The sequence below is a fragment of the Sinocyclocheilus grahami genome, unplaced genomic scaffold, assembly GCF_001515645.1.
Source record: "Sinocyclocheilus grahami isolate Dianchi unplaced genomic scaffold, SAMN03320097.WGS_v1.1 scaffold277.1, whole genome shotgun sequence".
Lineage (NCBI taxonomy): Eukaryota > Metazoa > Chordata > Actinopteri > Cypriniformes > Cyprinidae > Sinocyclocheilus > Sinocyclocheilus grahami.
Genome location: NW_015505456.1, coordinates 2,143,862 through 2,157,623, shown reverse-complemented (window position 1 = coordinate 2,157,623; position 13,762 = coordinate 2,143,862). Strand labels below are relative to the sequence as shown.

At 38.4% G+C, this 13,762-nt stretch overlaps 1 protein-coding gene across 1 annotated transcript; it reads left to right on the top strand.

The window, feature by feature from the left end:
• Positions 1–583: 583 nt before the first annotated feature.
• On the top strand, positions 584–7,247 carry trib2 (tribbles pseudokinase 2). The gene is made up of 3 exons (XM_016291869.1): positions 584–1,619; positions 2,314–2,606; positions 5,262–7,247. The coding sequence occupies exons 1-3, from the start codon at positions 1,344–1,346 to the stop codon at positions 5,734–5,736; spliced, it is 1,044 nt and encodes a 347-aa protein (XP_016147355.1). The 5' UTR covers positions 584–1,343; the 3' UTR covers positions 5,737–7,247.
• The last annotated feature ends 6,515 nt before the right edge of the window (positions 7,248–13,762 follow it).

Genomic DNA, 13,762 nt, shown 5'->3' with positions numbered 1-13,762 from the left:
ATTGTGACGTAGACATGTGGGGGCATGTTAGAACGAGCCGTTTTAGGTAGGTGTGGTTGATTCTTAACTTTTATAAAGAATATCTCTTTGGATTTGAGACTTTAGTCTTTGCAACTTTACAGATCTTCTTTATGCACCAAGAGCTTGTAACACTCCAAAGAGAAAGGAAAACCTGAAATCGCATCATATGACCCCTTTAAGATTTTTTTTTTTTAAATGTATGTTTAAACGTATTTAAGATAAATACGCGAGATCAACCCTCATTTGAAAATAATGACAGAAATGTATATATATATATATATATATATATATACAGTTAATCAAAGTTTGATGTCATTTTTGCTTCATTGCACAAACCAACTGACATTTAATCCTAACCCACACTCCCCCTCTAGAATTCACCATATAGACAGATAATTTAGGGTGCCTCAATTAAATTCCAAGGACAACAATTATCTCACATGACTGCATGGATGGCTTGCTTGCAAGACTCTGTGGATGTGTCAGCATCTAGCGAGCGACCAATGGGAGAGCGCTTTGCCCGTGACGTCAGGGGGGCCGGTCGTGCGCGTGGAGAGCTCCAGTCAGTCCCGCGAGCGCACTAGTCAGTCAGTCAGCCCGCTCGTGTGTGCAGCTGACCCCGCGCGTTCAATGGACTAGATTCCCAGCCACGTAAGTAAGAAGACAAAGATGATGATAATGCTGTCTTGTTGCTGAAACAAGGGATAGGCCCGGGGAGAACGTCGGCCGTCCCCTCTCGCCTTTGTCCAAATCAGATCCAAGCGCCGGAGATCGTAGGAGTTTGGTTGCTCGCATCGACTTCCCAGGCGTAACAAAAGGCGGCTCGCGACCTGGAGGAAATTTTTCCTAGCCATATTTGGTATATTTGAGCAGGCTTCGCGTGGAGACCCGCTTAAATGAACACGGAGCGCCCTCTCAGGATATCTAAACCCAGCTGGCACCTTTCCCTTTTAATTGAATGCAGAAAACCCAATTCTTTACCTGCCGCGCTGCATCGACCCTGACGTCACAACCTTTACATTATACCGCGCCGATTCTTGCATTTTTGGGCTCTTGTAACCAAACCGTGCTGTTCTTTGAGGGCACAGTGAGCATAGAGGTCACAATTCGTGCATGCATGTCATTGCATGTGTGCTCAAATGACGCCACATTGTCAGTGCAATTAACGCACACGCATAAGATCATCTTTACAGTCGAGGGGAATCGCCGCTGCCTTCATGCCCAGTGTTAAATAGGGGGCATCTGTTTGTCATTCTCTTCCACCCCTCCTCCTGTAAGACCGCCTGAACCCTCCTGATCTGGACGAACCTCCTCCTATACTCATGAACATACAGAGATCCAGTCCCATTAACATTTCGCGTTATGGGAGATCGAGGCACAAAACACACGACTTTGAGGAGCTAACGTTATCTTGTCTAAGGACTACAGAATCCAACCAGAGTTTCAGTCCCAATTTAGGATCTCCCAGCCCTCCTGAGACCCCTGACTCCTCTCACTGCATTTCTTGCATTGGAAATTACCTTTTGTTGGAGCCCATTGAGGGAGACCACGTTTTCAGAGCCACCCACCTGCACAGTGGGGAAGAGCTCGTATGCAAGGTAAGAAAGACACGTATGCATGTCATTTTGTAACGGAACACTCATGCAATTGCATCAGCTATAGATAGGGATGTATGCAAGACATGCATCTGGCGTACTGCATTCATTAGCAAGGTGCTTTTTGGTGCATTGTCAAATAAATGGCCTTTCTTTTGTTATTCATTAACAGTGACACTAAGTGATGAGTTATTGTCACATGCAAAAAAGCATGAGGGAATACCCCTGAAGAGAGAGAGAGTGTGTGTGTGTGTGTGTGTGTGTGCATGCTTGCATACAGCCATGTATTCATGTGTGCAAGGCCACATGACTTTGAAATGTAAGACACTCTGAATGTGCTGACATGGGCAGAGAGCCATTAGTAAGAACCTCTTATCTTCTGATGAGAGAATGGCCTCCAATGTCCACCACTATTGTGTTATATTTAGCCTGTCTTTCTCTTTTAGGTGTCTGTTACTAAGCAACATCAAAAGTCAGTGTATGTTTTTGGGGACTCGGAAATGCAGCAGAGGTGTAATGCCTTTCAACTCGGCGTTGAATGGATTTCCATTCTTTTGTTTCAGAATTAGGCATTGTCTCTAAAGACACCAATACCAGTTCTCTTGTCTTGGGGGGCTAATACTTTTGCACTCCACCTGGGATGTTGGGAAATTGATGACGGCTTCTAATTGAATTCGAAATGCTCTCTCTCCTCCAGGTGTTTGATATCAGTCGATACCAAGAGTCTTTGGCTGCCTACTTCGTGCTGGGCACCCATGAGCACATTAACCAGATAGTGGAGATTCTCCTGGGGGATACGCGAGCGTACGTGTTCTTCGAGAGGAGCCATGGTGACATGCACTCTTTCGTTCGCACTTGCAAGAAGCTGCGAGAGGAAGAGGCTGCCAGACTTTTCCATCAGATAGTATCAGCTGTGGCGCACTGCCACGACAACGGCCTGGTCCTCAGAGACCTCAAGCTGAGGAAGTTCGTCTTTAAGAACGAGGACAGGTAAAGAAGCCACTAGTAAGGTTGTTGGGTTCAAACATAACATGCACATTTGATTTTTAAAGAGAGGTTTGTTTTGCATGGACAGCACATTATTCACATATTGTGATTGCAAATATGAAGGTATATTACTGATGTATTTCCTATTGAAACAAACATTATTGAAGGGGCTGTAGCTTATAGTTACTATTGTGAACCATGATTTGCTGCTTGCTGTTGTCATTGGCAGCTGGTATTAGGGGGCATTCTCATTCTAGAGAGCATTGGGTTGGACACAAATTTGGTTACACACAGTAAATATTTATATATATATATATACATGCGTTATCAATCTGGGTGGCCTTTCCGTTTAAGCTAAATGGCAGTTGCCCCACTGGCCAAATGAGTCAGCTCAGCAAGATTCCCTCTGGCTCGCTCGATGGAAATGGAGAGTGTTGCCTGGTGCTTTAAATGTGAGCTCGGTGACCTTACTGTTCCCATGCTCTGTGGTCTGGTGCGTCAGCCATCCTCCTTTCAGTGAGCGATTGCAGACGAGCGCAGGTAAACGTGGCCAAGGGTGGTGAGCATTACCCTGGCCAGAAATCAAACACCAAGGGCGCACCAAGATTGGAACCAGAGAGGAAAGTGATCCAGACAGAACTGCATTCCTCGGCGTAGTGGGTTCCTGATCTAGTTATGTCATGAAGGAAGCTCGTAACGTTCTACTGTCGCACGCTAGAGACCGCAGTGCAGTTCGTCTGGAATCGCTCCCTAATGTACTAGTGTGTGCATCCATGTGTCCTCCGTTTTTTCTGCTTTCGTGTGGGCCGGTGTTCTTTGCAGGCTCTTGACCCGGTGTAACTCAGCCGTGGAGCTGTGACTCACATATGCTGCATGTCGTTAAGAGAATATTTCGAGCATGCCGTGTACTCTTTGCACTGCGGTGCATGGAAACGGGTCACAAGTTCAGGTCAGAGAAGAGGCGACCTGTTCATTTCTGACCTTCAGGTAATTTAGATGCCCTGCAACCTTTCCACGCAGCAGGATAACGCTTGTCGGGAAAAATAATATGACTATTTTGAGCTCCGAGGATTGGATGTTTTGCTGAGACTCAGTGGGCGTACGGTTTCATTCGGATGGTTTCTGATTCAGAATCTGAGTCACGAGGCAGCTTGCAGAAGACCTCAAAGATGTTTTCATTGCATATGTTGTTTTTTCTTTTTTGTAACTTGGGCTGCATGATGTAGTTAATCTTAGTGTATTTCAGATTTTTTATAAATAAGCAGGGATGCAAATTGTGTAGTTTGAAAACACTGTAAGCACATAAAGGGACTTGCACAGTAAACAAAAGTTTGGGGTTGGTACGATTTTTTTTTATGTGTTTTTAAAAGTCTGTTATTCTAACACAAGCTGCATTTATTATTTAAAAAACAGCTATAAAAACTGTAGTATCTTTTAAAATGAAATTTATTTCTGTGATGCAAAGCTGAAATTTCAGCATCATTACTCCAGTCTTCAGTGTCACATGATCCTTCAGAAATCATTCTAATATGCTGCTTTGCTGCTCAAGAAACATTTATTGTCAATGTTATGTTAAAAACAGTTGTGCTGCTTAATATTTTTGTGGAAACAATGATAGAGATTTCAAACTTCACTTTTGATCAATGTAATGCATCCTTGCTGAATTAAAGTATTAATTTAATTCATATATATGTAAATATGTATCACAGTATAGTATCAAAATATAATATACATTTCTCACAGTATTTGACTAATTATCACTTTTTAAGTTTGATTCAAATGAATAATTGAACCATAGTTATGAATCTGATTCATGAACATGATTCAAACTTACCCTCTACCCTGATTTTGCATCAAAGACATTATTAAAAACATCTTGATGCTGTCATATTTGCAAGACAAAAAAAAAACTGCTAAATTAGTCTTGACATGCTTTTTAGAAAACATAATGGCCACATAAAAGCACCTTAAAGTATCAGAATGTGCTTTATTTTATATTAGCAACAGAATCATAGTGGATATACTGTGAATAGATAGCAGATTGTTTGTCGTCGTCCGTATGTTTCATGTTTTGCATTATTTTGCAAATTACAAGATTACAGTGGAAAAACTAGGATCACAGGGAATAGTGATTGTTTGAGGAATTCCATCTTTGGTGTGGCATTATTCCTGTGTTTTATAATTCCCAGAATGAATTCCAGATTTCCCTCTGAATTAAACTGGCAGGAATGTCCCGAAGCTGTCTTTATATTGCTTTTTTTATGGAATTTACGGTCCAGTGCATAGAGGATATTTATGCTTTGCGGTCAAAAATCTGCAATAGTAGAGGAAAATATGATTTGAAAGGGTTTTAGTTATTATTTTGGACTGACGGATTTTGGACACTTGAATTTCTCTTAAATAGTTTTTGGTCAGTCTTTGGTCATTTTTGAACACAACCGAAAGTTTGCTTCATTTCATTTATTTTACATCTTATTTTAACACAACATTTTAAGTTGTTTAGTCTGTTTTATAACCTAATTTAGGAAACCAACAAACCAGACTTTAGCTTCATTTCATGTATTTTGTATGTTCATAAAATGTTCAATTTGTGCGTCAAAGATCATAAATGACGTCTTCAAATATGTCATTTTCAATATTATTCTCTATCTTTCCCAGGAGCCTTGTAAAGTTGGAGAGTTTGGAGGATACGTACCTCCTAGAAGGAGGTGATGATTCGCTCTCGGACAAACACGGCTGTCCAGCCTACGTCAGCCCGGAAATCCTCAACGCAAATGGCAGCTATTCGGGTAAGGCGGCGGACGTGTGGAGCTTAGGCGTGATGCTCTACACCATCCTGGTGGGCCGTTACCCGTTCCACGACGTGGAGCCCAGCTCGCTGTTCAGCAAGATCCGCCGCGGCCAGTTCAGCATCCCCGAGACGCTATCACCCAAGGCGCGATGCCTCATCCGTAGCATCCTGCGGCGAGAACCTGCCGAACGCCTCACCTCCCGAGAGATCCTGGACCATCCCTGGTTCTCGGGTTCCGGTGGTTTGGCGGCCGCCGCAAGCCACGGAAGAGGCGAGCGAGAGTTGGACCAAATGGTGCCGGAGGCCAACATGGAAGAAGAACTAGAACAGTTCTTCAGCTGAGAACAAACTCGTCAGACGTTATGCCACGTCCTTTTAGATGATCAGAAAACCAGAAATACACTCATTACGAATGGTGTTTATCGTTATTTCTCATTCCGTGAAGAGACATGGTCGGTTCTGGCTTGGGAGAAAAAGACTTCTCCCTGAGTTAGGACTTCTGGACGAAGCTCGTTGAGTGATGTAGCAAGTTTTACTTTGGTTTTTCCTTCATTTCCGTTCGTTTTTGTCTTCGTTTTACATGGTGCTCACGAGGCGTACGAGTCACAGTAAGCTACAAACATGCATTAGATGAACGCAGCCAAGGAACAAAGAAAATATCAGTCAAAACTGCTAAACCTCGCCTGTTTCTAGCTCTGATTTCTCCAAGTTGTTGACCGTGTCTCAGTTTCTGCTTTTCCTCGAATGCAAATTGTTGGTTGCTTCTTAATCTGATCCTCGGTTTATTTTAAGTTGAGCTTTTCGACAGCCCTTCAGGTCAGTAATGCGAAGACCATGTCATTTTTTGTTTCTGATTCATTACGGCTGCATTAAGAACGATTTGTGTTGCATTAAGCTGTTCCTTTTACTATTATTGCTGCTTTTTTCGCTCTTAACCATAACTGAAACTTTCTCCATAAGTCTTCAGGAAAAAAAAAATAAAACAAAGCACTTGACTCGCCTAGGCTTGGAGATCCTCTCTGGACTAGTGTCATCTATTTAACTTTTAGTTGTTTTCCTTTTGCCGGAGCAAAATGTATCTTTTTTATTTTATTTATAAGGTAACTCCTACTATATTTAAAGAAATACGTGCAGGGTTTTTATTTTCGTTTTTCTTAACCGCCAGTTTTCACGAATATTGTAGGCAATACATTTGACACAGGACAGGTTTGACTTTTTGTTTTAAACTTTGTCCCAAGTTGGAAGGTCTACGATTTAACGTCAGTGCCAGTAATCGCGCACCCCAAATGCACGCTAAATATTCTCCTTATTTTTTTTGCATTTGACTCCATAAATATTAGATAATATTTCTACGACTACACCGTCTCGAGTACCTCATGTTAACTCTACTGCCTGCATAGGTCTGTGAAATGATCATGTTTTAAATGGGTACATGTAGACATGTTTCGTCGTATATCAATGTTACTTGAAATAGTGATTTATATCTAGTCAATGGCATGTGCCCTTTGAATGCTTTAGCCTGCCTAGCAAGAGGGAAGTTAATTTTTTCATTTTTGTTTTCTTAAAGAAGAATCTTACGAAGGATTTACTAGAAGTTCTTGTTTTTTTTTTTTTTCTTCTTCCTCTGGTCATTGTGCTTTCACTTGTTTTGTAGAAGGAACTTGCCTACCTAAGTTGGTGCTGATTAGGTGCTAATTTTGAAGGATGTTTTTATTTTTCGTTCGTTCATTTTTTTTCCTCATGTTTTCAAGGGGAGGGGGGAGTGCATGGTGGGATATCTGCCTCAGATGCTCTGATTGTAATGTAACAGATTTTTGGTGTTTTGTCCAGATTTATTCAGTAAATAAATTGTGAACTGCACACTGAATGCTGCATCTTTTTATACAATCTTTTAAGCATTATGTAAACAAACAAATTAAAACAATGAACTAATATATATATATATATATATATATATATATGTATGTATGTGTGTGTGTATATATACTGTATATGTAGTATATAATATAGTATAAAAATATGTATAACATTTTCATTATTTAAATGAACACATTTTCCAAACAGTTCGCTCAAATTATTAAGATTAGTTTTAGGATTTTTTTTAATTATTATTCACAAATGCCCTTATTTAATGTCCCTAGACTAGGGGCATTAAATAAGTGTAATTGTGAAAATAAAGTTAAATAATAATGGCAATAATAATACATTTTTGAAATTGTCAGTGAAGTTTACAGTTGACACCAGATGATAGTGTGTATATACTACTTTATTATCTTACATTTTAACACGTTTTAATTATATATGTATATTATAGTCATAATTAGGCCCATATTTAATGACTCATATTTAGGCCCTTTTTTATACCCATTGGTGTTCATGGTTTATGTTCTCTCTCTAGATTATTTAATGCGTTTGATCTTCTGGACGTTAAGACTTGTGATAATTCTCATGCAGACATCACTCTCTGACTTCATAATATAAAGCATTTTTCCCTCGGCAGATTGGTTGATTTCACTGCTTGACTGCCACTAAATCTGACTAAAGCCTTCCGGGGAATAATCCATCAAATACAGATTAATGTTTTGTGCATTGGGTCCATTTTCTATGATCTGCAGCTGAAGGCTTGATCTGACCCTGCAGCCTCGGTGTCATGTGCAATCATGCCATAAAACACACACAACATTCATTTAGCACGTGTGTCCCTTGTGGACCAGACACTGATGGTCCAACTAAATCACTGCCTGTCAAATAATGCAGAAGGTTTGTTCAGAAATTCACATTATCGGTGTGTTTTATTTTAAAGTATACACTAAGAGCCAATGTGCAATATAAAAAGCTGTTGATATTTCACACTCAGCCCCTCTAAATACATATGCAAATGCATTCTTGTACAAACACACCTCTACTCTTCCAGAAAAGGGTGTTTTTACCATGGGCAGTAGACATGCTGTGCTGAAAATATAGATCAGTGCATTTGTTGTGCTAGATGTGCACTTGGCCCAAGTTCAGCTAACTAATGCATGGAGCTCCTCAACATTTATGCATGCACTTCTGGTTTTATTCACCTGTGCATGCATGACCTTGCAGCTACTAAAGTGTCTTGAAGTGCATGTGGCCATTTAGAAGCACCTTTCAAGTTCGATGCATAAGATTAGTTGCAACTTGTAGGTGCATTACAATGAGAAGTTACAGGGATGTATTGTTTTTTAATTCTGTAGATTTATTTATTTATAAGTTTTATGGAAGTTAAAGGATTATTTGCATGTTTTTACCGCCCCCCCCCCCCCAAAAAAAGAGAGTCGATTTTAAAGTGAGCCTCCTGGGGCTCATTACTCAGTCCCCATTTAATAAAGCAATCTACAGTTACTCTAATTAGCATTCAAGAGCAGGCAATATTTGTGCATGCAAATCCATACAAAACAACAGTGTGTTCATAAATAATATTTCTGGAGATAATCTTCTCTAATCACTGCTGACCAAATTGAATATCACACTGTGTAAGACATTAGGTTGACAGTTACTGCCCATTGTGCTCCTTTTAATTTGGCCCTGCACCATAGTGTGGAAGTAATGGCTTTCAGTGGGGCGATAATCACCTGCAACATTGTTCATCTAACGCCCCCTGGTGGACAAATGGGAATTGTGTCCCATTTTTTACAAATTAATCCCTTACATCCCATCCAAAAACCATTGTACAAGCATGAATGTTCTCCACTGGCAATATATATTTTTTGTGTATTTATTTGACAGCAGTGTAACCCATTCACAGTCTAGTCCTCTTTAATGTGTGTTATATCTGCATTATACTGTTTTGTATCTGTTGTCATTCAGGTTGTGTAGTTAATCTCTCAACGCAGACATCTGGAAGAACAGGCACAGAGCGATTAGACTGTAATAAAAACGATTAAAGAGTGTTCCTTTGGGAACAGTGCCATTTGTGTCTATACAGTTCAGGCTCATTTATTTGAAAAGGTTACTGCTGAATAAAGAAAATGTAGGGTCCCTCCTCAGAGTGTCACTCCCTTAAGTTTGATCATCTGAAACATCACATCATTATTGTTAAAGGTGTAAATGTCACAGTGAAACACACAGCGAAGGACATATTCAGATACTGCATTTTTTTTTAGGAAACTCTTGCTAGAACACACACTGGCAACGTTTTTTTGTTTTTCATTTCGTTGAAAGCAAAATTATTTTATAGATTTTTTTTAATTATGTTTTTTAAACATACAAATGATCAAATATTTAGATTGTAAAACAATCATTAAATTAAATTAGATAAAGAAAAACATTTAAAAACAAGTTTTTTTATTCATGAAAACAGAATGTATACATTATGTAAACACACACACACAAATAATAAAAGTTCAATAATAAGAGCATGTTGGCTAATACAGCAAAAAACAAGGGTTTAAAAAAAAAAACTAGGAAAACAAAATAACCGATTTAATAGTAAATTATGTAACAACAACAAAATACTAACACCTGCTAAAATTCTAATGAAAGTTAATTTAAAAAATCTATACAAAAACTAAAAGTTATATACAAAAATATAATATACTTTAATATAATATGATACATATATTTACATTATATAATAGCTGAAGTTGGAATGTTGGGTATGTAAAGACCAATAAACAAACAAACATTTACTGGAAAAGTAAAACGAGAATTATATAGAATTATACAATTCTAAAAAAAAAAAAAAAAAAATCTAAAATTATATATAAAATAATATATATTGTGTTTTTACTCAAATATGCATAATTGCTAATACATAAAGCAGAAGCTGGAAACAAGGGGTTTGTAAAAGACAAAAAAAATCCAAGATTTTATTTATGTATCTATAAAAATGTTTATATTTACATTGTTGGTTTGAAGCACACTAGGTCTGAACAGGGGCGCAACTGCACATTTGCCGAGGGGTATGCAAGATCAGTGTCGGCGCCCCCCTGTATTCTAGTAGCCTCTAACACTAAATTGTGCAGAAAACTTTCTGCAAGTCAATGACCAAAAGCCTATTACTAGCTTGTGCATGGAAGGATACAAACTCATGAGGAGTGAATATATATATATATATATAATTTGCCTCAAAATTATTAATATTTTTGCACACTTTTATATAGTAAAATGTATTTTAAAGAACTTCTGCATTTTTACTTAGAGATAATTCATGGAAAATTTGCCATGCTAAGTGGAAGATTTCTACCAAGATTTCACCTGGTAGAAAAACAAATACTATTAAAATGAATGTCATGATTCACACTATGACCACTAAATGGCAGCAGAATTGTGCAGAAAACTTTCTGCAAGTCAATGACCAAAAGCCTATTACTAGCTTGTGCATGGAAGGATACAAACTCATGAGGAGTGAAAAAAGCTTTGAACCCCCTTCCCCCTTTTTTAATTCCATAGGGAAAAAAGTGAAAAAGAAAAGTGTGTCACATAACATCCCCTTTAAGTCCTGATGGCAGACCCCAGACAATAGAACACATTTTTTTATTAATTTTTATTTTCAAACACATGTACTATTGCACACTTTTTAGTTAGGTAATATATATAATTTGCCTCAAAATTATTAATATTTTTGCATATTTTTATATAGCAAAATTTATTTTAAAGAACATCTGCATGTTTTTTGTTTTTGTTTTGTTTTTTACTTAAAGAGATAATTCATGGAAAATGTGCCATGCTAAGTGGACGATTTATGCCATTTATTTTTTTTTATGCCAAGATTTCACCTGGTAGAAAAACAAATAGACCTACTATTAAAATTAATGTCATGATTCCCACTATGACCACTAAAGGGCAGCAGAGGATCATTTGTCTCCTTTACCATTTCCACTCTGTAATATAGTTCTTTTCACATGTTTTGCTAATGGATTTATATTTAGACATTGTAAAATCACTATTATAACATTTAAAAATCTATTTTTTTTTTCAAAGTTCAGCATTGTTTTGTATTGAAGTATGAAGTAGCAAGAGTTTTCAACTCATTGAATCTACTTGAATTTCACAGTTGGCCAATTTTGAATTTACAACGTCAATTTACAGTGAAAAGTGGCTAGTTTGTATCCTTGTTTTCAATCTTAGTTTCTCTCAAATGTAAATTAAATGCTCATTCACAAACATGCGTTTCCATGTGCCCAGGTGGTTGCTAGGGCATTGCTTGGGGTTTGATAGTATGTTTTGGTTAGTTGTTAGGGCATTTCTACGATGTTGGTTATTATTATGGCATCACTAGGGGTTTACAACTGTGTTCTGGGTGGTTGCTATGCCATAAGGTGCTGATGGTTGTTAGGGCATTGCTTGGGGGTTGGCAGTATGTTTTGGGTGGTTGTTAGGGCATTTATAGGGTGCTGGTGGTTGTTAAGGCATTGCTAGGGGTTTGGTAGTATGTTTTGGGTGGTTGTTTTGCCTTGCTACAGTGCTGGTTATTATTAGGGCATCATTTGGGGTTTGCAAGTGTGTTCTGGATGGTTGCTAGGGGTTTGGTAGTGTGTTGGTGGTTGCTAGGGCATTGCTTGGGATTTGATAGTATGTTTTGGTTTGTTGTGAGGGCATTTCTACAATGTTGGTTATTATTATGGCATCACTAGGGGTTTACAACTGTGTTCTGGGTGGTTGCTATGTCATAGGGTGCTGGTGGTTGTTAGGGCATTGCATATTTTTACAATGTTATGTTATGTTATGTTATTATTAGGGCATCACTGAGGTTTGCAAGTGTGTTCTGAATGGTTGCTAGGGGTTTGGCAGTGTGTTGGTGGTTGTTAGGGCATTGCTAGGGGGTTGTTAGTGTGTTTTGAATGGTTGCCAGGGTGTTTCTATGGTGTTGGTTTTTGTTAGACTATCACTTGAGGTTTACTAGTGTGGTCTTGGTGGTTGCAATGGCATTTATAGTGTGTCAGTGACTGTTACTAGGGGCATTACTAGGGAGTTTGTAGTGCATTTTTGTGGTTGCTATGGTGTTTCTATGGTGTTGATTATTATGGCATTGTATATGTTTTGCTTATGTATTCTGGGTGGTCACTAGGCCATTGATATGTGGTTCCTAGGGTTTCTGGGTGGTTGCTAGGGCATTGCTAGGGGTTTGGTAGTATGTTTTGGGTGGTTGTTAGGGCATTGTTACATTGTTATTGCCATGCTAAGTGGAAGATTTCTACCAAGATTTCACCTGGTAGAAAAACAAATACTATTAAAATGAATGTCATGATTCACACTATGACCACTAAATGGCAGCAGAGGATTATTTATTGTCTCCTTTACCATTTCCACTCTGTAATATAGTTCTTTTCACATGTTTTGTTAATGGATTTATATTTAGACATTATAAAATTGCTATTATAACATTTAACATTTAACAATTCAAAGTTCAGCATTGTTTTGTATTGAAGTATGAGTTTTCAACTCATTGAATCTACTTGAATTACACAGATGGCCTATTTTGAATTTACAAGGCAATTGTCAGTGAAAAGTGGCTAGTTTGTATCCTTGTTTACAATCTTAGTTTCTCTCAACTGTAAATCAAATGCCCATTCACAAACATGTGTTTCCGCCATTGCACCATTGCTTGTTCTCCATCATTGCATAGGCCCCACTCATTGATGAGACATGCAGATAACTATAGTCAACCTTCACTGAATTTGATATAATCAATGAACTCTGAAAAAGTTACTCTGAACCAGTCAGTGTTTAACATTCTATTAGTTGTCAAAATGAATTCATTGCAGCACTTTTGTCATACCTAAATCGAGCTCTGTACAAAGAAAAATAATGTAAGAATGTAAAATATGTTTTTTCATGCATTTAAATATATAAATATTTCATGCATAAAAAATATTTCTTTTCATTTTCGTACTTTACAAATTAACGAAAAAAGGGAGAAGAGGAGGAGGAGGGAGAAGAGGGGGAGGAGGGAGAAGAGGAGAGGAGGCCTGCGAGAGGAGAGTGATTGAGGATAATCATAATTTTCGAGGGATAAATGTCATCAGCCTCTCCACAATTGATCGTATCCTCCGAAAGCACCGGTTCCGGATGAAACAGGCGTACCGCGTCCCCTTCGAACAAAACTCTGACAGAGTGAAAGACCAACGAGTGGAATATGTTCAAGTATGAGTTTTGATATCGTATGAAGTATTGTGTACCGTCACAGTATAGCAGTTTATGCTGCCATTTGTGCCCTCTAGAACTGTGCTTCAGGGCAGTGATTTACTCTACTGTGTTTCATGTGTTTTGCAGAGAATCTTTGAGATTGAAGGCCGGCCTGTTCCCCATGAAATTATCTTTTGTGGATGAGGCTGGTTTCAACCTGACCAAAAGAAGGAGAAGGGGGAGGAACATAATTGGCCATCGGGCTATTGTAAATGTC